This window comes from Fopius arisanus, unplaced genomic scaffold (assembly GCF_000806365.1).
Source record: "Fopius arisanus strain USDA-PBARC FA_bdor unplaced genomic scaffold, ASM80636v1 scaffold00036, whole genome shotgun sequence".
Classification (NCBI taxonomy): Eukaryota; Metazoa; Arthropoda; class Insecta; order Hymenoptera; family Braconidae; genus Fopius; species Fopius arisanus.
In genome coordinates, this window is record NW_011887775.1 from 573,544 (window position 1) to 598,532 (window position 24,989).

General features: G+C 43.2%; 9 protein-coding genes across 11 annotated transcripts in view; 3 read left to right on the forward strand and 6 right to left on the reverse strand.

The window, feature by feature from the left end:
* Positions 1-41: 41 nt before the first annotated feature.
* Positions 42-1,900, reverse strand: LOC105266124 (protein msta, isoform B). The gene is made up of 4 exons (XM_011304044.1): positions 1,782-1,900; positions 728-1,706; positions 454-664; positions 42-399 (listed from the first exon to the last, which is right to left on the reverse strand). Exons 1-4 carry the CDS (start codon positions 1,847-1,849, stop codon positions 119-121), a joined length of 1,539 nt encoding a protein of 512 aa, XP_011302346.1. The 5' UTR covers positions 1,850-1,900; the 3' UTR covers positions 42-118.
* A 207-nt stretch (positions 1,901-2,107) lies between these two features.
* SmydA-3 (SET and MYND domain containing, arthropod-specific, member 3) lies at positions 2,108-4,664 on the reverse strand. The gene is made up of 7 exons (XM_011304045.1): positions 4,207-4,664; positions 4,093-4,148; positions 3,712-3,931; positions 3,210-3,628; positions 2,911-3,137; positions 2,640-2,850; positions 2,108-2,549 (listed from the first exon to the last, which is right to left on the reverse strand). Exons 1-7 carry the CDS (start codon positions 4,219-4,221, stop codon positions 2,171-2,173), a joined length of 1,527 nt encoding a protein of 508 aa, XP_011302347.1. The 5' UTR covers positions 4,222-4,664; the 3' UTR covers positions 2,108-2,170.
* Positions 4,665-4,838: 174 nt separating this feature from the next.
* Positions 4,839-7,534, forward strand: LOC105266127 (voltage-dependent anion-selective channel). The gene is made up of 6 exons (XM_011304048.1): positions 4,839-4,941; positions 5,628-5,950; positions 6,026-6,147; positions 6,238-6,346; positions 6,413-6,621; positions 6,857-7,534. The coding sequence occupies exons 2-6, from the start codon at positions 5,631-5,633 to the stop codon at positions 6,946-6,948; spliced, it is 852 nt and encodes a 283-aa protein (XP_011302350.1). The 5' UTR covers positions 4,839-4,941; positions 5,628-5,630; the 3' UTR covers positions 6,949-7,534.
* CSN4 (COP9 signalosome subunit 4) lies at positions 7,485-9,611 on the reverse strand. The gene is made up of 6 exons (XM_011304047.1): positions 9,294-9,611; positions 9,138-9,217; positions 8,915-9,033; positions 8,401-8,842; positions 7,959-8,336; positions 7,485-7,884 (listed from the first exon to the last, which is right to left on the reverse strand). Exons 1-6 carry the CDS (start codon positions 9,371-9,373, stop codon positions 7,751-7,753), a joined length of 1,233 nt encoding a protein of 410 aa, XP_011302349.1. The 5' UTR covers positions 9,374-9,611; the 3' UTR covers positions 7,485-7,750.
* Positions 9,612-9,662: 51 nt separating this feature from the next.
* LOC105266128 (protein lin-54 homolog) lies at positions 9,663-13,865 on the forward strand. 2 transcript variants are annotated; one of them, XM_011304049.1, is made up of 5 exons: positions 9,663-10,184; positions 10,973-12,596; positions 12,684-12,892; positions 13,067-13,310; positions 13,385-13,865. In XM_011304049.1, the coding sequence occupies exons 2-5, from the start codon at positions 10,998-11,000 to the stop codon at positions 13,769-13,771; spliced, it is 2,439 nt and encodes an 812-aa protein (XP_011302351.1). In that variant the 5' UTR covers positions 9,663-10,184; positions 10,973-10,997; the 3' UTR covers positions 13,772-13,865. The 2 variants fall into 2 exon arrangements, with proteins under 2 accessions (XP_011302351.1, XP_011302352.1); XM_011304050.1 differs by lacking the exon at positions 9,663-10,184 and adding an exon at positions 10,556-10,672.
* A 398-nt stretch (positions 13,866-14,263) lies between these two features.
* On the reverse strand, positions 14,264-16,208 carry LOC105266129 (hepatoma-derived growth factor-related protein 2-like). Its single transcript, XM_011304051.1, has one exon. It carries the CDS (start codon positions 16,019-16,021, stop codon positions 14,402-14,404), a length of 1,620 nt encoding a protein of 539 aa, XP_011302353.1. The 5' UTR covers positions 16,022-16,208; the 3' UTR covers positions 14,264-14,401.
* A 151-nt stretch (positions 16,209-16,359) lies between these two features.
* On the reverse strand, positions 16,360-19,729 carry LOC105266143 (organic cation transporter protein). The gene is made up of 6 exons (XM_011304074.1): positions 19,426-19,729; positions 19,047-19,286; positions 18,733-18,991; positions 18,496-18,664; positions 18,042-18,331; positions 16,360-16,992 (listed from the first exon to the last, which is right to left on the reverse strand). The coding sequence occupies exons 1-6, from the start codon at positions 19,579-19,581 to the stop codon at positions 16,412-16,414; spliced, it is 1,695 nt and encodes a 564-aa protein (XP_011302376.1). The 5' UTR covers positions 19,582-19,729; the 3' UTR covers positions 16,360-16,411.
* Hr39 (Nuclear hormone receptor FTZ-F1 beta) overlaps positions 17,371-24,989 on the forward strand; it is a 151,875-nt gene continuing 144,256 nt past the window's right edge. For both annotated transcript variants that reach the window (XM_011304055.1, XM_011304056.1), the window contains exons 1-2: positions 17,371-17,781; positions 17,903-17,999. The gene's annotated coding sequence lies outside the window, so the exon portion shown is untranslated. The remainder of the gene's footprint in view (positions 17,782-17,902; positions 18,000-24,989) is intronic.
* Positions 19,857-23,107, reverse strand: GC (gamma-glutamyl carboxylase). Its single transcript, XM_011304073.1, has 4 exons — positions 22,939-23,107; positions 22,254-22,467; positions 20,450-22,184; positions 19,857-20,259 (listed from the first exon to the last, which is right to left on the reverse strand). Exons 2-4 carry the CDS (start codon positions 22,456-22,458, stop codon positions 20,076-20,078), a joined length of 2,124 nt encoding a protein of 707 aa, XP_011302375.1. The 5' UTR covers positions 22,459-22,467; positions 22,939-23,107; the 3' UTR covers positions 19,857-20,075.

Here is a 24,989-nt window from a genome sequence, read left to right on the forward strand (position 1 = left end):
TAATGTTTTCCTTAAACCAAAAAATAAATAAGTCTCAATTATGAATTTTTATTGGAATACACCACAAGGACAATCGCAATGGTGAATTTATAGTACTTTCAGTACTTCCTTGTTTTTATTACGATTTTTTTTTACAACTTGAAATGGATTTTTCTTGTGGAAGAGATCTGATGTCCTCTAGATTTTGCCGGAGGGTTTTATATTCTTGAAGGGCTCTTTTTGCGAGTAATCCCTCGGGGTTTGTCGCGGGCTCCAGGAGCAGCATCGACAGGGACTTTTTTAAATACCCAGCGGCTTGCTCCAGACGATGTCCTAGCTCGTCTGATGATATTTCTCGGGATGTGTAGTCTCGATTCGCCAGGATGATCATGGGAAGGTGCATTTCGTACATCATTATGCCTGGGTGTGGAATTAATTAATTAATATTTGGGTTATAAATTAATTAAGGATTACCTTTTAATCGAGAGATACCGGGCTCCACGATTTCCAACACTTCGACGAACTCCTTGAATAATTCCAGCATTCTCTCCAGAATTTGCTTTCTAGCTCGAGGATTCGCGATTTCCTCTCGGTAAATTCCCAATAATTTCTGCTTGAGGTTCATTAATAAGGAGTGGCGAGGGTGGAACGTCCTCGTGAGGTCCTTAATCAGTGTCTCCAGCTCCTAGAAGTAAATTCACAGATAAAGTGATAACAGAAAGAAACTGGAGATTAATAGAGTAAATACTTTTGCACTGGACTGATCGCATTTTATAATTTTCCCTTGCGCTAAATCCAAAGTGCTCCGGACAAGTTTTCCCGAGAAAGTCTTTTGGCAACTCCTGCAGATCCAATTCCTCTCTCGACCGAAGGGATTCACCCTGGGAACCCCTAAAAACTCCTTTCTACACCGCGGGCAGAGGATGGAGCTGAGATGAGCCCCGAGCTCCTGGGGATCCTGGCACATCGCGCAGGTGCAGTTAAAGTATTTTCCCTCCTGCAGGAAAACGCGTCTCTCCCAGGTGCCGAGGAGGGACGAAGTGTAATTGAATAAAATCGGGGATCCTTTGTCTATAGGGAGACTCGCGTAGACCGTCAGGTTCAAGTCGTCGTCGACGGTTAAATGAGTGTTGCCCCTGCAGTCGTGGGTCATCAGGGCAGCCCTTGGATAAAGCCCTCGGAGGGGAGATGAGTCGAGAGTTCCCGGGGATCGAAGCTCGAAGGAGTTCACGTCGATTATCCCGCAGATCCTCTGGAGAACTTCATCGGAATCCTTTGGGGCCAGTCCCACCCTCTTCAGGACGTCGACGACGGTTTCCTGTCGGTCCTTCCAGACTTTCGTCGTCCTCCTGACGTCCAGGTGGGCCTCGAGCCTCATAATCTCGCTCCAGGATTCCTCCGCCTCCTGGAGGAGCCACAATCTCAGTGGGAAGAGTATTTCTCGGAATTCAGTCCAGCTCAGGCCCTTCAGGGATCCCCACCTCGTGAATGCTTCACACTCCCGAGTCGTATGGAGACCTCGACGATCTTCGCAGGATGAACTGCAGAAGATAGCGGTCTCGCAGATTTTGCAGGGGAATTTCAGGTCCAAGAGCGGAAGGTTCGGGACGATCCTGAGGCAACCGTAGCATAATAAATTACTGTTGAAAACCGCTGGTCCCACTGCCAGGGGTTTCTCTCGGAGGATCACTTCACCTGGGGACAGCTGTTTCCCGGCTGTTAAATACCTTCAACCAGCGGATAATGTGAGGGATCTCTCGATTGTTATTATGTAAGTCTTTTAAATAATATGAGGGATTTACCTTCCAAGTTCATCAGAACTAGCTTCCACGCACTTCTGCACTTCATCCTCGATTTCCTTGATGAGCATTTGGAAAGTTCTACAATAAAACCGATGGGGAAAGACTGACGATCACACGGACTCCGTGGGGAATATATTTAGACTGATGTTTTCTCTGGCCGCACGTTAATCTAAGTTTAGAGGAAATGCAGAGAGAATATTCGTTGGATCTATTTGTAATACTATTTATTTGATTTATCATTTTTTACTTTTGGGAAATTTGATATATAGTGAATTATTATTATTAATTCTTTAATTTTATTTATATATATAATTATAATTGTGAAAGGTACAGCAGTGGAAAATGAATAATTAATTATTGATAATAATTAAATAATTGGATTAATTGATTTAGAGATCTTTTATCGATTGCTCGAGCTGATTTAACGCGTCCCTGGCGCCGGCCGCGATCTGTCCCTCCACGGATTCGGAGGGTTCCAGGATGAGGATGGTGGCAGCTTCTTTTAGGACATTCGCAGCTTCCGTCATCTTGGATTTGAGCCCTGCGTCGTCGATAGCTCCGGCCGTCCACTGGGACTTTGCGAGAAATAGAAGAGGCGCGTGGAGTTCATAGAGAGTCATCCCACGGATTCTCGTGAGTCCTGGTTCAATAGCATCTAGCACCTGCAGGAGCAGCCGGCACATGTCGACTTTGTGCTCCAGTACAATGTCCGGGAGATCGTCCAGGTTGTACTCCTCCACGCGTCCATATAACTGGGACAACGAGTACCTGGAGGACGTCAACGATCGCATTATCGCGAAATCTCGGTAGCAATCGTTCACCCGGAAATCCACCAGGTGATAATTGAGTGATAATTACCTTAGCATTGTGAGAAAAGAGTGACGGGGATGGAGAACCGAGTGATATTTTTTCACGATGCTCTCTCTCTGGTGAATAGCATCCGGACCATAGTCGCCTGTGATCGCCTCCACTGCCTCGACCTCGGCATTTATTATCTGGAGGACTCTCTTCACCGCTCCACCACTCGTCGAGAATTCACAGTGAGTGCACTTCCACGAGCTCTCGGGATCTGTAAGTAATTCAGTAATTAAACCTCATAAATGTTGTTTAAAAAAATATTTCGAAATACCTAAAGAGTCCAGTGAAATAACGACTCCATTATCGCACTTGTTGCACTTGAGGGAGGACATGTGTGTCCCCAGCTCTGTGGGATCAGAGCACCGGGGGCAGGCGCATTGGAAATGCTTTCCCAGAAGAAGTTGCTCTTGTCTCAGCATCGTGGGGAGAAGGGAGTGGGTGTAGCTTCCAAGTAGTTCACCATTCTTGGGGACTCGTACTGTTGTTCTCAGTCTCACCCTGAAATTATTGATATCCCCATAATTCACCCCAAATCACTCCCTATTTTTCCTGATTTCTGAGATCCTCTACCTGTAATCGTCACCCTGGACGCTATGACTAGTGTTAGAAACGCACGAGTGATTCATAAGGGCGACAATGGGATACAGAGCTCTGGCCCCGTACCCCCCAGATGTCCTGATCTCATGGCTATTGATCTCCAGGATACCGCAAGCTGTCTGAATGGCTTCCTCTGAGAATCTCGCCAATTTCAATCGCTCCCTGATGAATTTAACGATATTCGTGTCGTCGGTCTTCCACTGGGTGCCCTGGCTCCGCTTTTTATTGTGCGCCTCCATGTCCTTCACCTCTTTACTCCACCTCTCGGGGAATTTCTCCGAGGCCAGGAGGAGTCGCAGGGGAGTGATGCATTCCAACTGGGGTAGACCATTTGGATTCTCTCCTTCTAGAGCTTCTTTCACGTTGAATCTCTCCTTCGATGCCTGGAGAACCTGAAGAGATCAATTACGAAAGATTTAATTGGAGTCTGTCGGATTAATTTCCTGGGTAATTTGAGAGGGAAAGCGTGACGTACTGGGCACTCGTGTTCCTGGTGTTGTGGTGCGTTCTCGCAGGTCTCGTTACAGACAGGCCAATGACACTTGGTGCAGAGGGGGATTATATCGGGGGCTGGGGGCCAGGGGGTGTAGCAGGAGAGGCAGAGGGGGTAGGTCGAGGCTTTTGGACCGACTACGAAGGGCAACTCCGTCAGGATCTCCTCCCCTGGGTCTAGGTCTTTGCTCGCTACCATATACCTGGGAATATTGAAATAATTAAAAATACAGAAGTAATTAAAGGAAAATGGTGCGGTGGAGTTGCCATGGGGGGACGCCGGTCAATGACCACTCGACTAGAATATTTCACCAGCGGATTTAGAAATAAATGGGAGCGTCTCGGGGACAATGAACTGTCTTACCTTCCCACTTTGTCGTTGGAGAGAATATCGTAGGTCGGGCCACCTTCAGTCGAGTCCTTGACGAGAATAGCAAAATTTTTTTATTAATTCGAGTTAATGAATTATTTTACTTACGACTGTCGCTGACATGTTTTACTTCACTCGATTTGAGTTCACGGTTACTCAGGGATTGCTTGGTTCAAAGTACTTACGGGGATTCAGGTGACTCGGGTTTTATAGACTCAACGGAATTAAAAATAAAAATTCTAGATTATCCTACGCTCATCTGCAGGAAGTCTAGCATCTTCTAAGTCATCTCGGGGCGGTTTATTTTTGGATTCGAGAAGCCTCGGGTTTTTCTTCGGGTGTTTATCACTCGAGGTGGAAACAGATATTATAAATCAGTCAGTCATTAATTATAATTAATTATAGTTTGATCTCTCCGGGAATCATCCAATCATCGATGAAATCCTTTTCATTCATTCGTATAAAAATTTTGGGAGAATCCCAAGTATTGACGATTTTACGATTCAAATAAAAACGCGCGAATCACCCGGAAGTCGGACAGATCCACTATCAAGTCAAGGCCACCGGAAGTGGTGTAGATGATTAAAAAATGAAGACTTGACGATTTTTTGGAGGAGTGACTTTGAGAGGGAAAAATTATTCTTTGAAAATTTTTCCTTGGAATGAGGAGAAAAATCCCTACCCCTGGGGGTAAATCTTCTCCGTGGGAGTGACTTGGGCGCATGCGTACAAGCCGGAAGCGCAGTCTAGCTCTCATCGCCCGGCGGAGTAGATTTTCGCACGCAGACAGCATCTGAAGGGAATAAATTGTATTTTCCAGAGATCCTAAACCGTTAATTAAAAGTGAGTAGTTGAATTATGATTTTGGGGTGTTGGACAGCCGGGGGTGGGTGGAGGTGGGGAAAATTGTGATGGAAGTGGTGAGAAAACCGGCGTGAGGAGACCGTGGGGTCGATGTCGTCAGCCCATCATCCACGGGATTCACCTCGTGATGGAATCCAAAAACGTGGGGTCTAATCTTCTCGAGGAATCGAGGACTCTCGGTGATTTATCGTCATCGGGTCATTGATTTGCGTAATTAGTGTGGGATGACTCGAGACTAGTTCAGATGTTCGACTTATGTAATGCACCCCAGGTCAATACCGCCTTTGACGAGCGCCTTCGAGACGGGTGGAAATTCGAATCTCTTAATTTTTTTTTTTCGGAGTTTTTCAGATGAAATTGTGGTGATGGGGTTGATGGGCTGGGCTCCAGGGGGTGGGGATTTTTTAAACGGCGAAATGGGCTCAAGGTCAGCACTAAAAACTAGGGCAGGGGTCTGGGGATTTAGTGGGGTGACCTGCACTGGGGAAAATCATTGCTCGATTTCCGGTTCAGAGGTTTTTCGTCAAGGCAGTTTTAATTAAAAAATTTAATTAAATGGTTGTTATAATTTTATGATAATGAGGAAAATTGAAGGATGCTCTTGAATTTTCTCTCTTGACGTTAGTCTTCAAGGTCAATTTTAATTCAGTAATATCCTTTGACAGAAAATGGCTCCCCCCACGTATGGCGATTTGGGAAAGAGTGCTCGTGATATATTCAGCAAAGGCTATCACTTCGGCCTTCTGAAGCTCGACGTCAGCACCAAGACCGACTCTGGTGTTGAGTTCTCCAGTGGTGGTTTCTCCAATCAAGACACCGGGGTCGTCGTAGGAAATCTCGAGACCAAGTACAAGATTAAGGAGTACGGGCTGACGTTCTCTGAGAAGTGGAATACAGATAATCTTCTTGGAACGGATGTCACTATTGCTGATAAGTTACTCCAGGGCCTCAGCATTGGATACAGCTGCACATTCTCTCCCCAGACTGGGTAACGCCCTCGTTCATTTTTTTTTTGATGTCTCGGGGGATAATTTTATAATAATCAGGATTCATGGGATTACAGAAGCAAGACTGGTAAATTGAAGACAACATACAAACACGAAAATGTATCAGCAACTGCTGATTTCGATCTCAGTCTCAACAGTGGACCATTGATTCACACAACTGCTGTCGTTGGATACCAGGGTAATCCCTTAATTCCCTCCATTGATCTTCATGATGAAATTCAAGGATAAAACATCATTAATCTGTTATTTTGATATTTTTATTTCCCAGGATGGCTTGCGGGCTATCAGACGTCGTTTGACTCCCAGAGGAGCAAAATAACCAAGAACAACTTTGCTCTTGGCTTCACAGCCAAAGACTTTGGTGTTCACGCCGCAGTGTACGTTCCCCAAGTCTCATAATCACTCGCAATTTATTCAGAATAATTGATGTATTTGATCTGCAGGGACAACGGTCGTGAGTTCAATGGCTCGATTTACCACCTGGTGAAGCCCGGCCTCGAGGGAGCTGTCAACATGGCGTGGAACTCTGGAAACAACGCAACTCAGTTCAGCCTCGGTGCCAAGTACAATCTCGATAGTGCTGCATCAGTCAGGGCCAAGGTCAACTCTCAGTTGCAGATTGGTTTGGGATATCAGCAGAAACTCCGCGATGGTGAGTCCATCGACATTATTTATTAAGTTCAACCCCTTTGACCTTCAATTGCTACGTAAAAAATAATTTTTACGCTCTTTGCCTCGTCTGAAGTAAAGAGTAAATTGCCAGACTTGCAAAAACGAAATCTATTTTTAACAAGAGTCACGTGTCAAGTGATTTTAAATTTAGAAATGCTTGGGGTGCGGTAGAACGAGCCCTCAGTAATTATTTGTTCTTAATTTTATTATTTCAGGAGTGACTATGAGTCTCTCAACAAACATCGATGGCAAGAATTTCGGCTCTGGTGGCCACAAAGTCGGTATTGCTCTCGACCTGGAAGCCTAAGGCCTCCACCACAATAAATCCATCATCAATAATAAACTGAACAAATCAGTAAATTCTGTCCCACTCGAGTAACAATATCGTAACTCTGGTGTCGCTAAGGAATGAATTAAATAAAGAGAAAAAAAAACTTGTGAACACATTTAAAATCTGCGCACCTCGGTTCCGAGTTAAACCTGTAAACGTATTAGATAGAATTACACCCGATTTTCACGGGCGCCTCGCAGAATCACGTTGGCATCAGTTAAGTATCGAAGAATTTATCGAGATAATAATGGATAAGGGAATGAAAATTCAGGATGACTTTAAGTCTATGATAAACGTTCTATTGAAAAAAATGATCTTGGATCATCCATCGTTAATGTATTTGTCGACTTTTTTTCTGATGAGCACTTCTCTCATTTAGTTATAGAATTTGGAAAAGCTTAAACATCGAGAATTTCATTGAAATTTATAAAATAAAGAGGCTAATTATTCCCTGTTGACTTTGTATCCTTGTAGATATGCTTTACTCCGTTTCTCTCATTGGTTGACGCTGCTTTTTGTAATAAAATATCTTGAGGAAAATAAAAAAAAAGTAGACAATGCATTCTCTTGTATTCGGACTGTGGGATCTGATACAATAAACGTATGAGAACACGGTTTATGTTAAACGTTTCATTTATTTACATAAATAAAGAAAACATGGCTCGCATGATGTTTAGATTTCTGGAGAAGTTATGAAATTGTGTGTAAAATTAGTAATTCCAGGATTAATTCATGAGGGTTCAAGATTTTTTCGTCTATACCTTCAGTTTTACCTGCGTTAGTGAACCATCTGGTCCTCGGTGGCTTTTGCTATCCATTCTGGTTGGGTTTGAGCAATTTTCTCGATTATTTGGTTTACTTGGTAGCAAAGGGATTGGATTTGTTTGTCCCAGGTGGGCAGAATCTCTCGGGCTGAAATAAAAATATACTCATTGAAATTACATCGAACTTCGACACGTGCAAATTAAATTTATATTATTTATTACTTTCGAAATGAACGATGGAGTCGATCTGGTCGATGTAGCCATTCATGCGACCTTCTGTGATCATCTGGCTGGCAATTTTCTCGGCCTTCATGGGGGGTATCTCCAGGAGGGCTCCCAATTCCTCGAATGTGATGTTATTGTATAGTTTGCTAGCTGAGAGGAGATTGTGCTCGATTACTGCTCGATCGAGGATTGTCGAGCCCAGGCCATCAGTTGTACAGGCTTTCTGGTGGGGCTGCAGCAGGGCCTCGAACTCCTGCAGCTCTGAACGACGAATAATTCTGTCCAGGTACATCTTTTCCAGGATTGCGTACGCTGGCAGCTGCTGACAACGTTCGTCCTTGAAGAGAGTTGCCAGCATTCGACTTCTCTGTTGTCCTAATTAGAAGAATGTTTTATTTAATCCTGAAAAATCTAGAAGATGTGAAAAATTGAGATTTACCAGCTGAAGCGAGGATTGTGCAGATCAGGGCGTTCCTGAGGGCAGTCATGCGCTCGTCCTCGTGGATTATTGACCTGTAGGACAGCTCATTGTATCTCTGGGCAGCCTCGATGAATTTCCTCCTGTAATCCAGGACTCTGGCGTAGCAGACCTTGTAATAAATTTGGAGTTGCTCGTTCTTGGACTCTGCCTGCAGTAGGGAAGCCCTGTTGATGAAAGCCTCAGCCTGCACTGGATCGTCATCCTCTAGGTAAAGTCTCGCTATTTTGAGGTACGTCTCGAGCTTGTAGTCTACTGTGTACTGCTTCTGCCCAGTTTCCAGGGGAATTCCTACCAGGACATTTGCTGCCTCTCTCCAGTTCTGGTTCCTCTCGTAGATGTCTGCCAGGTGCTGTCTGATACTCGCCACTTGTTCTTCGAAGGAAATTACTCTGGGCTGGACCTAAGGACCAATTCGATAATTCCCTCGTTAATTTATTCCATTGAATTAATTGAATTAATCCTGAAGCCATACCTTGTCCAGTGTATAATGGGAAACTGCTTTTGAGATTTCATCAGGGAGCAGCAGAAGGCGATTGCTGACGTCCGTCAGGACCTGTCTGGATATCACGAGACTCACATTCTCGTTGACAACTGAAAAAATTAATATTAATTCAAGGTTAGGTCTAGGAATAATTATTGTTTAATTCTCAGAGCCAACATTGCCAGTAATTTATCAATAATTTTCGATTACGCACTAGCTTCGATGAAGATCTTTAGGGTGTCGACGAGCTCATCCCCAGAGGATGACAGGATCTCGTCCAGGATGGCTCGATACCTGCAGACAGTCAAGTCAAAATTAATTAGTAAATTAATAAATAATCAATGAATGGATTATAGTGGATTCTTCTCACTTGTCGGCTTGTTCCTTGTGGGAACCTCCAGAATGAGTCAAACATGTCAATTGTTGACGTACGTAGCCCACAGTCACCATCTTTCTCAAAACCTCCACTCAGCTGCTGCAAAACCCTTTTTTGTTTTCCTCCCCTTCCAGCCCCTTATACAATTATTTAACAATAATTATCACAAATATTATGAATTACTAATTTTACGACTGAAAACCTATTTTGATTGAGGGATGTTATCAAACCGTTCAATCACTAAATTTCTCAAAGTAATCCTGAATAATTGTTGTTTTGCACGCGAATCTCTCGTTTTGATCTCCCAAATAACAATTCACCGAAATAAAAACGGCATTGACGTAGGGGGAGCTGTCGTCACTTTTTCCATTTTATTTTCATATTTTTCCTAGCAACAGCATTTTGCCTCGACTGGTTCCCATTTTTTAAACATTTAACAATTGATGGGGCCACAACAATGGAGATTAATTCGAATATAAAATAGTATCGGCATAATTTGTTAGAGTGAATTTTAGATTGTGGATAATAGGAACAGGAAGTGTTTAAACATTTGATTGGCTCACCGAGAGGGCGGTAATAGGCTGACGTGTTTTTAGCCGCGGAGAGGGTGGAAATATGGCGAAAATCGAAAATTTATAAAGTGCGCGGGGTCAATCATCTGTTATTATCTCGCGATTGAATAATTCCTGAGACTGATATCGAGTTTTTCGTAGAGAATTCATCGGGGAGAAATCGAGGAAGTGGTGGTGGTGTTTTTGGTGTCTCTTGTCGTTATTCTCAGGATTTTCTTTGGTGTTTATACCCAAGTGGCGCGCAGTGCACAGTGGGACAGCAATGGTGGGCGCGTGATTTTGAACAATTTCGAGGTTTCAAGGCTCCAACCAGGTATGTTCGATTTGTTCGTTGTTGAGTGATAAAAAAATTAAGTGGGCATTTCGAGGCCTCTCCTGAGGTTTCAGGGAAATTTCTGGAAGACGAGGGAGATAAAATACGGAATTCCGAGGGACGCCCCCTCCCTCCGCGCTCTGGAGCTCGTACGAACCGAGGAATTCTAGGTTAATTCCTCTTTCTTTAGATTTTTTCATTTTAAAACACTTAAAAATTGTCTGGACCCTCTTTTCCCTGTGTGTCAATCTCTTCCTTCGGTTATTACCGCGTTTTTTAGGGTTGGATAGACCTGGGGGAACAATATTGTTTATCTAATTTTGGTTTACGGAAAATGGCGGGTTCGAGTAATAAATGGCGCTAATGTACCACATCGTGGAATACATCTCTCAATTTTCTCTGATTCCATGAGTTTTCGAGAGATTCTGTGAAGTCTCTTGGGGTTTACTTTTGATATTTGTTGGAATTATGATTTTCGAAGATTCGGGGTGAGTTTTTGGGAATATCCGGGGTGATTATCCATTTCGATATTTGAATTTTTGAATTTTTAAATTCGGGCCCAATGAATGACTCCATTTATACTCGAAGATTTTGTGGGTTCTGGTCTCTGTTGAATTCAAATAACTTCGTTCATCGATTTATCAAGATCCTCCAGCATTCCACGTATTTAAAAATAATTGAAGTAAAAATCAATCAGCTAGATATTGAAATTAATTAATTTCCACTTGACAAGGTTAATGCAAAAATGTTAATTACATATTTCGACTGGTTTAATTTTATTGTTCCAGAAAATAGTGAGGAAGACCTAGAGAAATGTCGTCGAATAAATCGACTGGGCCTCGGGCCCTGGTAGAACCTCTGACCCTTGCTGATAATGAGTTATCAGCCCTGAATATTTCCAACAGTGACCACTACTCGACCTCTGAACTGGAGAGTTTTGTCAGCATCGAGGCTGACCTGGAGTGCATGAATGAGGAAGTGATGACGACCGAGGAGATAATTTTAGAGAGACCTGAGGACAATGTGACAATAGCACCTGACGTCGAGATGACGGATTTGTCGGAGGAAGTGCAGAGTGAGCAGATTATTTACACGACAGCGAACCAGACGAATCAGAATGTGGTGTTCCAGACGAAGCCAACTCTGCAGAGAGTTCCGATGTCAGCGGTTCAGGTGAAGCCTAATGTAGTGCAGCCAACACAGAGCCAGTCCATTATGATAGTCTCACCAGCTGGGGGTTCAGGGACGAGTCAGATATTAAAGATTTCTCACCCAGCGACAGCTTCTCGAGGACAGATCCAGAGTTTGGCCCAGTCTATAATCACAGCGAAGTCCGCTGATGGGAATATTGTCCACCTGAGATCAGCCCAGACTGGAAAGCCCCTGGTAGCCACGAGTCAGGGAGCCAACATCACCGTCAGCAATATCCAGGGGGCCAAAGCTGTGCAGAGTGTAAAACGGCCACCCCAGGTCGTTCAAAACAGAAACGTCATCACTAAAATGATTCTCTCAGGGAGTCAGACACAGCCTGGCCAGGAGGTGATCTTGACCTCGACTCAGGACAGCCCACAGTCACAGACCATTAAATTCTTGACAACAACCAATGCCCCGGGGCTCAATAGTCCTGCAAAAACCATTACCTTCGCACAGGCACAGCAGATGGGTCTCATTTCGGGGACTAACAAGGTTCAGCAGATTCTTCCTTCCACCACGCAGAAGCAACAGGGAATTCTTCTCAATAAATCAGGGCTCGTGGTGCAGACTTCGACCTCTCAACCACCGAAACTCACTCTTATTCCAACGAGCTCGGTTAAATCACCAGCCAAAATTCTTCCTGCACCCACTATCACCACACAAGTTCGACAGACAACGATTCCCAATTCTCAGGTGGCCTTCACGAATACTGGGAAGACCACGGTGCAGCCCAGTTCCCAGAAAGTCATCATCAGACAGAGTGCACTCAAGCCTGGGACTGTCCTGGGGGGTGGCCAGGTGATACGAATACCAGGGCACCCTATTCAGATGCCAGGGAGGCAAGTACAATACGTGAGGCTCGTCAGCACAGCATCATCACCGACTACGAACGTCGTGACTGTTGGGAAACCCAAGACGCAAACCATTCAGGCCATGGGGGTCACTCAAAAAATCGGGGGCCAACAGCAGCTCGTCAAGGTCGTTCCTTTGAACACTGCGGCGAATCAACCGTTGAGGACTGTTGCTCCCAAGGCCACTATCTCTGGAGGAAGTCAGAGGCTGTTAATACCAGCACCAACACCTGCTGGAACTCAGGCGAAAAATACTGTTGCAATTCCTGCGTCAGCATTAAGTCAATTGGCCTCTGGACAGGCTGTAATCTCAACGAATTCTAACGTTGGAAATATTGTGGTACTGCCTGCTCAATATATTCAACAGGTATTCTACGTTTTTTTGAAAATCGATACGTAGGTTTTTGATTTTAATGTTTTGGAGCGTTTCAATCATTTTATTTTAATCATTCAGCCGCAAACGGAGGAAGTGAAACCCAAGCCCTCGCCGTCGACCCCAAGTCTTCTGAGTGGCTCACAAAGCACGAGTGGGAATTTATCCACAAGCTCGTCTGTAGATCCACCGACACCCAAAGGCTCTCAAAAAACTGCTGCCAATGCTGAAGCTAATGGCATACGACCCAGAAAGCCGTGCAACTGTACGAAGTCCCAGTGTCTCAAGCTGTAAGTGAAATAAAACTTGTCGTTCGATTTTTTGAAAGTTTTATTCAATTGTTTCATCGATAGAAAGAGAAGAATCAGAAGAGGAGAGCCTAATGCTTCCATAGTCGAAACAAAAGCCGATCTGTCATCTTCTAGAGCGTTTTTTCACCACAGAACAATCATGTTTGTTTTTAGATACTGTGACTGCTTTGCTAATGGTGAATTCTGTCACATGTGTAATTGCAATAATTGCTCGAATAACCTGGGGAACGAGGAGGAGAGACAGAGGGCAATCAAGACGTGCCTCGAGAGAAATCCCAATGCCTTTCGTCCGAAAATTGGAAAAGGCAGGGAGACTGGGGATGATATAAGGAGACACAACAAGGGATGCAATTGCAAACGCAGTGGCTGCTTAAAAAATTATTGCGAATGTTACGAGGTAAGTATTCGACTCACGTCTGTTGTCCATATTTTTTGCCCACGGAATTTATTCAGTTTCATTTAATTGTCCAGGCTAAGATCCCCTGCTCGGCAAACTGCAAATGCATAGGCTGCAGGAATGTAGAGGAGCCAGCTATCGAGAAAAAATCTCTGAAGGATCTTGCTGATGCTGCTGAGGTAAGAACGACTCAGCAGATGATGAATAACTCCAAGGTACCGCAGTTCTCGGCCATGACATTCAGACCGCCTGCCACGTCCAATACAGGACCTCGACAACCATTTAATTTCTTAACTGAAAAAGTCGTGGAGATGACCTGCCAATGTCTGATGGCACAGGCTGAGGATGCTGAACGTAGTATGCTGGATGAGGACACGTCGCAGAGACTGATTATCGAAGAATTTGGACGCTGTCTCAAGGAAATAATTGAATCAGCTTACGAGGCTGAGGCCACCACCTAGCAGGATTATCCTGATATTTATTCGAGGGATGTGAGGACGATTGATGAGTCTGTTTGTGTAAAATAAATGTCTGGTTATGGAGATGTTGTCCACATTCAGGCAGCAGTTATTTTTTAGTGTAATCTTCAGTCTGAACGAATGTTATTGAAGGATGGATTAATGATTGACAGTTGTCTACACGTGAATATTCAAAAAAATTATTAATTTTCGAGGTAAAGCAGTCTAAGTTGCATATTTACACTCCATACAATAGGAATAATCTTGGAGCATTACACGTACATTTTATGACATTGTAAGAATTACGAATAAATGACCGAAATATAAATGAGTAAAGAATAAATGAAATTAACTGGAGTTCGAGGGAATTAATGGAGGGATGGAAGAATTTTCTAAAGATCGACTGTGTCGATAAATACGACTGATTATTCTTCTCTAAAATTACTTGATAAAGCAAATTTTCGGTTTTATTATTTTAATAACTGAAAATTTGAGTAAAATAAAAATAAATCCACGCCTTTATTATAACGATGATTGTGTACATAAACTCGTGTAAATTACAAATGTACATCGCGTGCTTTTCTGAGCGTCTTAAGAAAAATTTTCAATAAACCCATTCACACCATTTTATCGTTAAAAAGTCACGACTTTCTGTTTGGGTTTTATGCTTTTCTCAGCTTTCCCCTCACCTTCCAGATCCTCGACAGTCTCCGAGATGGTCCCCAAGGTCAGAATGCTGTCTTCCTTCTCCTGCACGAGGTCAGGGCAGTCTTTCTTCAGGTGAGTGACATCCCCACAGATTTTGCAAGCACCACCCTGAGGATATAGTCCCTTGGGATTGTCTGGGCATTGCTTGGCGATGTGACCCTGCTCCCTGCAGATGAAGCACTTTGCAAAGCCAAATTCCTCCTTTTTCGTTACTTTGCATTCGAAATGTGTGTGTTCTGTGGAGCCACACTTGAAGCAGATCCCAGTTACCACCTCTTCTCTCCCTAACTCAGGACAATCCGAGAGATTGTGTCCAGCTTTTCTGCAGTGAAAGCACACGTTTTTCTTCACCCTCGTCAGAGCCTTCTCTGCTTTTCTCCGCTCCAGCTTCATCGCAGCGTTGATCTCAGACTTGGGGATTCCTTTCATCACCATCTGGCTCTTCAACTCCTCCAGCCTCTCTGCATCCTCTTTCTTCACTGGAAAACCGTCGTACATCACGATTTCAATCTCCATCCCATTGATTATGACTTTGCTGGAGCCAGGAGTGGGTTTTCGCCTCTTGTGCTCTTTGTCGTCGCGAATCTTCGGAGGTTTTCGCTTCTTCACGACTTTCTGACTATCAAATCTACCCAGGGGCTTGCTGAAGCCTTCTCTTCTCTGATAGAAGGGTGGATTCCTCATCTGGGGTTTATTCTCTTGTTTAATATCCTCTGGGGACTGGTTCTCCTCCTGGGGGGAACCGAGAGTCTTCTGCTTGCTGCTGATTTTTATTTCCGTGCTCCACTCATTTCCTTCCGTGTTGAACGCACCTGGTACTTTCTTATTGTCTTCTTTACCCTCAGAAACTTCTGACTTCATTTTATTCTTTCTGTTTCGCTTCTGGCGTTTGCTCAGCTTGCCAGAGGTTTTTTCACTGGCATCTCCATTTTGTAGATCAGAACTAGAATTTTTGGTGGACTCCTGGGGTTTAATATCAACTGGAGCTGTTGATTTATCTTTTTTCTTATTCTTCTTCTGCTGGGATTTTTCTGGAGATGCTGATCCCTCTTCTTCATTTATTTTCTGCTTTTTATTCTTTGGGGGAGGATTTCCTGGAGCTGCGGGAGCTTCTAAGGCTTCAGAAGAATTTAATTCTGCGTTGGATTTCCGTTTCTTCGATTTCTTTGGCGATGATGAATTTTCTGGGTTTACCGGAACCTCTGTGACATCAGTGTTCTTCAGAGTCGATTTTAATTCTTTTTTCTTGATTTTTTTAGACACAGGAGTCGCACTGGAGTCGTTAGACGACTTTTTTACGGATGACTTCGATTTTTCTGGCTGGAAATCTGCCCAATCATGACTGACAGCCCCCAGGTCTCCGTAGAAGGGCTCCTCTCGTTCTTTCAAGAGCTCTTTCGCAGATTTTGTTCTCTGGGCTGGAGAGGATTGTTTGGAAGTCACTGAATCCTCCAGCTGCTGCTTCATCACGTGCCAGGGGGTGGGCTCATCTGGTAATCGCTCGTTGGAGGCTTTCGAGCCCTTTGCTCTTGCAAATCTCGTCATTTTCTGGGTTTATCACAGAAAAACACAACTAACAATAACGAGTCATTAAAATAATCACCGGAAACCGTCCAGGTAATTGGAAAATATTTTAAAAATCTGTCGTTTCACTTTATAAAATAAATACTCTGCTGTCTGCACCACTCATTCAACCGTCTGTTCCAACCGCGTGGAGATGTTTGAACATAACCTAAATCTCTTGATTCGTAAATATATCATGATCATCTGGGGACCGAGTGCTCACGGAGATGATCGAATGGTTGAAATTCAAGACCATTCATGTATTCCACAACCCCCGCTGAAATTGTCTCGGTTACATAAAAAGATAATCGAATATAAAATGAATAAAATATCTATGTATTTATTTATTGTTTTCTTTACATTCACATTTTGTTAATTATTACTCGAGGGCTGAAATTCTTTATTTCCAGAATAAAATGGGAAACACTTTTTGAAGGAAGTGTTCTCCCTGCCCTCTCCAGTCTCCTCTTCAACGGTATCAGCAAGACCTCTTCCTCTGGTCTCAGGTAAACCAAGACAAAGAATCCCAGAGACAAGTGCTAAACTTCCGCAGATGGTGCTAGGGGCCCACCAGGCCACCGACCCCAGCAGATCAGATACATAAGGTGCAATTATTGTTCCAACGTGTGCCATGACACAGCTGGTGCCAACTGCGGAGTTCCTGGCGACCGTTGGGAACAACTCCGAGGTGTAGAGGATGACAATACCGTAAACTGCTGAGAGGGTGAACCTCCCGGTGAGTGCCACTCCCATTATCGCTCCAGTCAAATCCTGGGGAATTGCCAGGATGCACAGGAGGCAGACTGCTCCGAGAATGTACAGGAGGGATCCAGCTGCTCGTCGTCCCAGGAACATGAGGATGATCGATGGAATTATGTACGCGGGAATCTCTGTGAAGCCCATTATCAGGACATACAGATAATGGTTGTCAGTGAAATTATCGGCGTTCAGCGCTGGAAATTAAATATATTGGTATGACCAAATTAATTGATTAATTAATTAACTCTGATGTATATATAATTTATTTGGTTGTGATGATTTGTTATGGTCGTTGGTCATTTGAATCGTTTGAACGGACAGGGTGGCGCGCGCATTTTCTAACATGGCGGGTAGCCAAGAAAAAGGCGGGATTTTACTGCATCCGGTGTGTTGATTTTCGGGAGAAATAAACTCATTTACTATATTAAAAATACGTTGGATAATAAATAAAGGTTTATGGGAGCCTTTGGGGATATAATTAACACAGATAATTGTTTTATGCTCAATATTTCGGTGCGCGGCAAATGCGGATGCGTGATTTGGTCGGTACGCATGACAGAAAAATTCAGTATGGCGCGTCAGCCAGAGGCAGCGGTTCGGCGTTTCGTAGTTGTCGTGATTTTCCGTGAGAAATAAACAGTTTTAATACATTTAAATCGTCTTGAGTATTAATTTAAGGTCCGTAAATGCTCCGGGGCATGTAATTTATATCGATAATGGCTTTTATATCGCGAATTCGGTCCACGAAAAAAAATGTACATGAACCGGCTAGTGCGCATGGCCAGGAAAAAGTCGTTGAAGCCGGTTTGTTTTTTTAGTAACGGTTTTTGCGATAAATAAATGGTTTTAGTGTTAAAAAAATAGAGTCAGATCGGTAATTAGACGTGATAGGTTGTGATTAAAATGTGAATGACGCAAATAATAGTCTTTTACGTCGTAAATGTGGATCGGGAGATTTCTGCTCTTCACATTTTGTTGCATAGGTATGCCCATTTCTGGTTAATAAATTGATTGAAAAAAATTATTGACAATTTTCAATGATTATTATTTACAAATAATCGACTTGAGAATGAATGATTGAATGTTTCTTTTTTTTTTTTGCAGCTCTGAGCTGTGAACGCCAAGAATACCCAGAATCCATCCCGATCCGATGTTCTCACGACGTAAACAAGACAAAGACCTGACTCTGAAGTACAAGCGAGTGAGTAATCCCCATTGACTGAGATATTTATTGAAAACATACCTATCGCGTAATACGACAATGACGATGTAAGCCAAGAGAGGTACATGATGATGAGTCTCTTTCTCAATTCCGAATTTGAGAAGAGAATTCTCAGGCTCTTCATGTTCCTCTGAATGAAATTTTCTTTTTTCTCCTCGTGGATACCGTTTTGTTTGTTATTTCGCTGGTCCGAGGACATGGACATCGGTACAGGGGTCGTAGGAACGGGTCCATAATATTTCTCGATGATTTTCCGTGCCTCCTCTCGACGATTTTGGGTGATCAACCATCTAGGGGATTCCGGCATCAAACTAAAAATGGAAATCGATGTCTCATAGGGAAATTCGCGATTAGGAAACGAGACACTTCAGACGTTTTCTTTTTCTATCATTAATGAACTTCATTGTTCCATTTATTTCTCAATCATGAACGTTTGGAAAATGTCTGAAGGGTTGATTTCACCCAAATCTTTTACCAGGCGTGAATTATGAGTAGTAAGGATCCAAGTGAGATAGCCATTTGCAAATTTCTCCAGTCGCGAAATTGATAGGCGAGTCCTGCTAGAATAGCAGTACCAATTGGGTACCCAGCATTGAAGGCAATCCCGAGCCACTGCCTGTGTCGACTCCCAGACACTTCGGTCACTGATAAAAAAAGCAAAATTATCAAAGGGCCCTCGAGAAAAAAAGACATACGAGAGTATGCAATCTACAAATAGTCAGAGATGAGTATCCAACAGCAGCTGAGCTGAGCCCAGTGATCCACCTGAGGCCCATGTACCCCCAGAACCATGGGACCAGTGCACTCGCTGGTCCAGAGAGTATCTGGAGGATAATTCCGATGATAAAAGTCCGTCTGCGCCCACTTTTATCCGCGTAAACCCCGAAGATACCAGATCCCATTAGTTTGCCGAGTGAAAATGCCATGAATGTGTTGGCACGATCTGCAGCTCTGGTGCACACCAAATCCCACTGTCACCACGGAATAATTAATCCCGAGTCTAATCCTTAGAAGGAAATTACTCACTTCTTGAACAACTGTCGATCTTCCAACGTCTCCAAAGATAAAGGATGAACAGGATGAGCTACCTGGCCTCTCCGAGAGGTCTTCGACGTACTTGACAGCCTCCTCGTATCCCAGTCTAGCTAAATACTTGTAATCGTAGTTATACATTATGCATTCACCAGCTGAGGATATCCTTCTTATTTCCTCGCTCGTCCAATTAGCGGAAACCAGTTCCGGAACTGTACACCAGTACGGTGGAATCTTTAATGACACGCGATCAATTAAAAATAACTCGGACAATGAAAATCAGTAGACGAAGAGGTAAAGAGTAACAGGTTGACCTGTTGCTCCTTATCTGTTCTCTACTTAATGGACAGGAAGTTGTGGATTAGGGTCAGACCTCGGTGGTGAAGACGTAGGACATGGACTGAAGTCCGTTAAATACCGTTGGGGTGAGTGTTAGGGTGAAAACTAGCCACAGGAATTTTGATCCGTCACCCAGTTTATCTAGGGCACTCAGTAACTCGTCTTGTCGCTTCTCCGATAATTCTGACATGTTCGGTCACTCGTGGTTTGCAAAGGGAAGGACTTTCTAATCACTGCCGAGTAATAGACTCTGGCACACTCGACACATTTCAATAGTTTATTCATGAAATTATGCGCATCGCGGATAAACGTGGTAGTCACTTGCTTGTGAGTGAAGAACTGAGGTACTCACGGCATTTCCAACTTGTTATCTCGTAATTGCTGTGAGGTGGCGATTATTCTCTTTATTCCACTAGACTTCTCTCTCGATAAGAAATTTATATCTTTATTGAGTTTATCCGAGTCATTCATTAAAACACACAGTCTCTTTATTCATATCACTTCCAAAATAGATAACAATTTGCATAAATATTTTCGTTTGGATAATTAAAATTCTTGATGATTTAATCACTTTATCTTGACGAGGATTGCTAATATATATTTTCACTCTGACTCAATCAAATCGTTTAAATAAAATCACAGAAGACTGTTAAGAGTTTTAATACTGAGAGTTTACCAGGAGGATTATCGGCGATTGTCTTCGTGGTAGTTTGTCTCTCTTGGCACACGTCGAACCATCGGCACGTCGTAAACTAGGTAGAAGAATGCGTTTGTTATATGACCGAGTGCTCGCCACCAGGCGTTTACCTTGTATTGAATTTCCTTGAGAATTGGGAAGCCTATTCGTTTCCTCGAGGGCTCGGTTATTCTGTCAACAGAAAAAATTATTTCTGTGTTTACACGTCAGTTAATCGTGACAAACTTATCCCCCAATACATCAATCTTCTATTTAATTAATTTGGACAATTTATTTCTGTACATATCTTTTTTTCTCTCAGCGCTCAATTATTTGTCACTGATTAGTGCGTGTGATATGATGTAGAGGACTTTGAACTCACCCATTAACCGCCAATTGCTCTTTAGTTTGATTGGTGTATGTGTACATGTAGCAAGATGGATAGGCACTGACTGTTGTAATTTCGTGGAGCTTTCCTGGTGTCACTGACACTCGATTGTCTTTATCAACGGTGACTGTTGATTGCCAATTCTCCTCGGAGTAGGTCACCTGTCCCTCGAGGACAGTTAACGTTACGTTTGAGAATTCGAGGCTGAAGTAATTCTCCATTTTCATGCTGGGGTAGTCAGCCACGAAGAGGACGTCGGTGTAGTTGGACCAGGTGTAGACTTCCTGAGTTATCTCCTCCATTTTTTGTCTGTATGAGTTGTACTGAGTTAAAAGTGGCATCAGAAAGCTGGCAGGTTTGAGGGGGTGCCAGTCGGCCATCAGCATGTCGATGTTCGGGTCGAAGATCCTCTGCTGGAATCTACTGTTCAGGGAGCACCTGACGTCCACGTAAATACTGAGATTCGAGGACAGTCTCGACCATTCGCTCTCTGTTTTTCTTCTCGACTCGAGGAATTCCTGTTTTTTTGTGAGCAATTGAGTCTTTACGCACTGGGTGTACTGGATCACCATGTCTGGGTGTTTTGACCATTTTTCATTTTGCACCCAGGCTTGGGGATCGAGGAAGTGGTCCTCGTTGCTCTCGTTGTCGTGGACCTTCACTACGATGAGAATAGTGTCCCAGTTGTGGACCATCATGTCCCAGGAGTAGCCGTACAATCCTGATACCCAGTTGTTGTAGCCTCTGGTGATGAAGTGAGAGTAGGGGAGAAATAGTTGGAGGATTACGTGGAGAAGGAGAAAGCCGACAACTATTTTCTGCTTCTTTCTGGGTTTTGGGGTGATTTTTTCCTCTGGGGGAATGGGTCGTGGTATCCAACCACTCACTGGTTTATTCTGGCTCTCACTCTCGTCTGATTCTTCCGTTTCTGAAGGACAAGTGTCCTCAGATTTTTTCTCGCCCGTATCGCAGCTTCTGCCCGTTAACGAGGTAATTATCTTTCTCGGCCAGTCAACGTGACAGAATAGCCCCATCGTCGCTAAACAGACGTAGGGAAACATTCCGATGCTGAAGAGTCTTGAATTCATGAGGTGAAATGCTGCGCAGAATATCATTGCTGGTATTCTCGTGGTGTCGAAGAGAAGCCAGAAGCCGACGGTTAGATCAAAAATAAAGCCGAACCAGTGAACGATGAGAAAATCTGTCTGGGCGGTTGTCAGGAGGAGTTTGAAGGGATCAAAAACCCAGTGCTCTGATAAATTCATCATGGAGTAGCCCTCCAGCCACTCTCTGCTGGATTTTTTCAATCCTGCTAGAAAATATAGAGCGAAAAATTGGAATTTCAGGATGAAGTAGTTCCACAGGGGAACTGTTGCTGGTTTTTTTGATAGTCTTGTGTCTAGGGCCCAGTAGCGATTGGCGTCTGTTCCCCAGAGTAGAATTCCAATGATACCGTAGAGGTACGAGTGGTTGTTCCAGAAGCTTTTGTCCAGGATGAAGATGTACCAGTAAGGGAGGACGAAACAAGCACAGGAGAGGTGGAAGAAGAGACCTAGCATTATTCCAAAGGCTCCAAGCCACATCACTGTGTACAGGAGGATCATGTAGGGGAGTGGAGGCTGATTCATACCGTGAATCAGGGGAAAGTGACAAGCGTGGGTGTTTCTCCATTTTAAATCGATGTCAGAGAGCCCTCGCTCCTCCACTACGTCAATTACCATGCACAGACCTGGGAATTTATCTCGTTGGTTATCGATTCAATGTTTCGTGGATTGATCTCTGATTTTTTTTAACTCACCGAAAAGGGCTCTTGCCACTCCCAGGCTAGCACCGTCTGTCGGTCTGTAAAGTAGCTCGACAAATCTCTCATAATTCGTTAGGTCTGACAATTTAAATCCCCAGAGGCTTTCCAATTTATTATCTATCGATTCTCTCGATGGTATTCTGATTTTTTGATGCGTCCATGCAAGTGTTGCGCTTGATTCGATCTTTTCGTTCTCCATTTACTTGCACTGAGGGAATAAATTCAAATTTCAGGGGAAAAACAAAGAAAATAATTTGACGACTCATTGCAATTTGTAATTGCGGATTGAACGATTTGTTTATCGGGGATATTTTCAGATTTTTGATAATTTCCGGGGAATAATTGAAGGGAAATATAGATCTGTTTGTATTTTCGATGAATAGTGGATTTTCTCTACAAAATTCTTTGAAATTTCACTGAGACCGCAATTATAGTATTGATTTGAACAGAGATATTGTACATTTGATATCGGGTGCGTGTGTCAGGTCAAATGACAGAGCGATTTCTCAGAAATCAGACTAACACGTACGGCAAATGAATTCAATCATCACTAACACGAAAAATTTCACTTGGTTTTTGAGTGAATGTGGGATACCCGCCGGGTGTTGGAATGATTCAACAGGTTTCTCACTCGCGGTTGAATCTTCAAAAGTCAAGTGTTGATTTTTTATTTTCTTACCTTTGATTATTTCGGAATTTACACGGTGTAAACAATTGGTGCACAGATGATTTTAAAATCGTTAGGGCGATAATCTGGGTGGGTTGATTGTATCACGAGTGCGTCAGAGCAATGAGGAAGAGCTCAACAGTAGCTTGTGAAGAAAGAAGCGGGAGATGTCGGTGTTGGCGTCGCCTGGGTAACGTATGCCTGACTATTGACCCGCGCCAGCGCAATTATATTTTATCAGGGGTACTTCATCTCTCGTATGACGGACAACAAGACGCCACTTGCCTCGATTCAAGACGTCTTTGGCTTTTTATCGGTGTCAGTGGGAAAGGGGAGATTTGAGGTCGTAGTCATTCCTTGGAATTTATTTCTTACCCAGGATTTCATGGCTAATCCCTGACACTTGAACTCAGTTGGAATTGTCAAATCAAATTCATTACAACTCAGGAGATTATTTGAAGATTAGTTCACGATTATTGATATTGAGTAATTAATGGATTAATTAGCCGTCTGGATGAGTTGGATGGAGTTCAGGGATTTTTTTAGTCTAGTTATGGCTGGTCTTTTTGGAATAGGATGTAGGAAAATGTTCAAATGGTAGAGAGTGCAATTCTTTAATGAATTCATCAGAAAATAGTCAGCCAGTGCCTCTTTGCTGGAGCTTTTCAATTCTAGAATCGCGATTCAATCTGGAATCCCCCAATCAAATTATTGAAATGAGGAAAGAGTGAGGAAATTATTTTTCGGGGTGTATTGAATTGATTGATGGAAGCAATCGACGAATTGTGGAATATTTCTGGAATATTTCTGGGATTTTTTACTCTGGTTGCAGTTGGTCTCTTTGAAATAGGTTTGAATGGGTCTCTCGGTGTTTGCCATGCGTGGGCTTGTCCTCGGGGATTCTCAATCTATGTGTATGAGACATCAATTCCAATCATTTCCATCGTGATGCACTTCGACCCCTTTCTCCATTGGATGTCGGAGCGATTAACAATCTCGTCAGTCCTTCAACTTGAAGTACAAGATAGTTTCGGGGTACAATGGAGGGAAGAAAGTGAAGTTGATCATACGTTGAGCTTTTTATCGTTGCAGCTGGGGTGTGCCTTAATGAATGGCCATCACTTTGCACTCTAATAAAAAGAAAAGAGAAAAAAATAATTGAGAGAATGGAGTCCCCAACGGCCGTTTTCAGGTTAGACAATGGACTGATTTATTTCAGCACGCCCCTCAATCTGTCTCTGTGGACCACTTTTCAATCCAGACTCACACGAATAAATTGGTAACTTGAGTTTTCACAGGTTTTCGTACACTTTTCGTTGAATTTGGGTTTAATTGTCATCTACTTGCTGTTTGAATTGATCGCGTGTCCTCTGATTTTACTCACGTGTCAAATTATTGCTCGGCAAATAGAATATTCGCTGAAAAGCCCTTTTCAATCGTCTATTTATATCCATGCATATGAAGTATGTTTACTCGAGGAGGAATTGTGTCTCCATTCTGGTGCACCTGGAGATAAATCGACAGTATTTACCCGGCTATTTATCACGGTTTATTATTTTCTATTGTTGACGAGTCATCTATTGTCGAATTTTCTCGTCTTCGATGAAGGGGAAAATGAGAGACGACAATGCTTGATGGGGAATTAACAAAAACCATGTCCAAAGGGATTTGCATAGGACCTTTTGCCACGGGCTCTTGAATTAAAAGTATCTGATTACACGAATTATCAGTGGGTAATGGTGAAAATATTTTTAAACAGATGTTCAGTGTCATTTGATAAAAATTATTCGCTGGTGCATTATTTTTTTGGTAAAATAAAACAAAATTTATCCATTAAAGTGACAGTGTACACATACGGCTAAGTCCTCGGTATAATTTGTTGCACCGAGTAATATTTCATGTGCATTTGGGCCGTTTGGCGTGCCCCCTGAGATCGGATGGGGTGGTTTTTCTTGCTCCGGGGGAGGAAGAGGGGTAACAATGGGAACCCTTTATCGAGCCCCTACCCTCCCAGCATCCATACATCATCATTCATGTTGGATGGGTAAAAAAAATAATAATAA

Excerpts from the sequence above, each read along its gene's own strand:
- LOC105266124 (XM_011304044.1), bottom strand. The coding sequence starts at position 1,849 with ATGCTCATCAAGGAAATCGAGGATGAAGTGCAGAAGTGCGTGGAAGCT. Across the intron at positions 1,707-1,781 it reads AGTTCTGATGAACTTGGAAG|GTATTTAACAGCCGGGAAAC; the intron begins GTAAATCCCTCA and ends CGCTGGTTGAAG. Across the intron at positions 400-453 it reads CGGTATCTCTCGATTAAAAG|GCATAATGATGTACGAAATG; the intron begins GTAATCCTTAAT and ends TTCCACACCCAG.
- SmydA-3 (XM_011304045.1), bottom strand. Across the intron at positions 3,932-4,092 it reads TCCAACGACAAAGTGGGAAG|GTATATGGTAGCGAGCAAAG; the intron begins GTAAGACAGTTC and ends CAATATTCCCAG. Across the intron at positions 2,550-2,639 it reads TCTTTTCTCACAATGCTAAG|GTACTCGTTGTCCCAGTTAT; the intron begins GTAATTATCACT and ends GACGTCCTCCAG.
- LOC105266127 (XM_011304048.1), top strand. The coding sequence starts at position 5,631 with ATGGCTCCCCCCACGTATGGCGATTTGGGAAAGAGTGCTCGTGATATA. Across the intron at positions 5,951-6,025 it reads ACATTCTCTCCCCAGACTGG|AAGCAAGACTGGTAAATTGA; the intron begins GTAACGCCCTCG and ends ATGGGATTACAG. Across the intron at positions 6,622-6,856 it reads TCAGCAGAAACTCCGCGATG|GAGTGACTATGAGTCTCTCA; the intron begins GTGAGTCCATCG and ends TTATTATTTCAG.
- CSN4 (XM_011304047.1), bottom strand. The coding sequence starts at position 9,373 with ATGGTGACTGTGGGCTACGTACGTCAACAATTGACATGTTTGACTCAT. Across the intron at positions 9,218-9,293 it reads CACAAGGAACAAGCCGACAA|GTATCGAGCCATCCTGGACG; the intron begins GTGAGAAGAATC and ends GACTGTCTGCAG. Across the intron at positions 8,843-8,914 it reads CCCATTATACACTGGACAAG|GTCCAGCCCAGAGTAATTTC; the intron begins GTATGGCTTCAG and ends ATTGGTCCTTAG.
- LOC105266128 (XM_011304049.1), top strand. The coding sequence starts at position 10,998 with ATGTCGTCGAATAAATCGACTGGGCCTCGGGCCCTGGTAGAACCTCTG. Across the intron at positions 12,597-12,683 it reads CTGCTCAATATATTCAACAG|CCGCAAACGGAGGAAGTGAA; the intron begins GTATTCTACGTT and ends TTAATCATTCAG. Across the intron at positions 13,311-13,384 it reads ATTATTGCGAATGTTACGAG|GCTAAGATCCCCTGCTCGGC; the intron begins GTAAGTATTCGA and ends TTAATTGTCCAG.
- LOC105266129 (XM_011304051.1), bottom strand. The coding sequence starts at position 16,021 with ATGACGAGATTTGCAAGAGCAAAGGGCTCGAAAGCCTCCAACGAGCGA.
- LOC105266143 (XM_011304074.1), bottom strand. The coding sequence starts at position 19,581 with ATGTCAGAATTATCGGAGAAGCGACAAGACGAGTTACTGAGTGCCCTA. Across the intron at positions 19,287-19,425 it reads CCTACGTCTTCACCACCGAG|ATTCCACCGTACTGGTGTAC; the intron begins GTCTGACCCTAA and ends GTGTCATTAAAG. Across the intron at positions 18,665-18,732 it reads ATACTCATCTCTGACTATTT|TGACCGAAGTGTCTGGGAGT; the intron begins GTAGATTGCATA and ends TTTTTTTATCAG.
- GC (XM_011304073.1), bottom strand. The coding sequence starts at position 22,458 with ATGGAGAACGAAAAGATCGAATCAAGCGCAACACTTGCATGGACGCAT. Across the intron at positions 22,185-22,253 it reads AGTGGCAAGAGCCCTTTTCG|GTCTGTGCATGGTAATTGAC; the intron begins GTGAGTTAAAAA and ends ATAAATTCCCAG. Across the intron at positions 20,260-20,449 it reads GAGCAATTGGCGGTTAATGG|AATAACCGAGCCCTCGAGGA; the intron begins GTGAGTTCAAAG and ends TTCTGTTGACAG.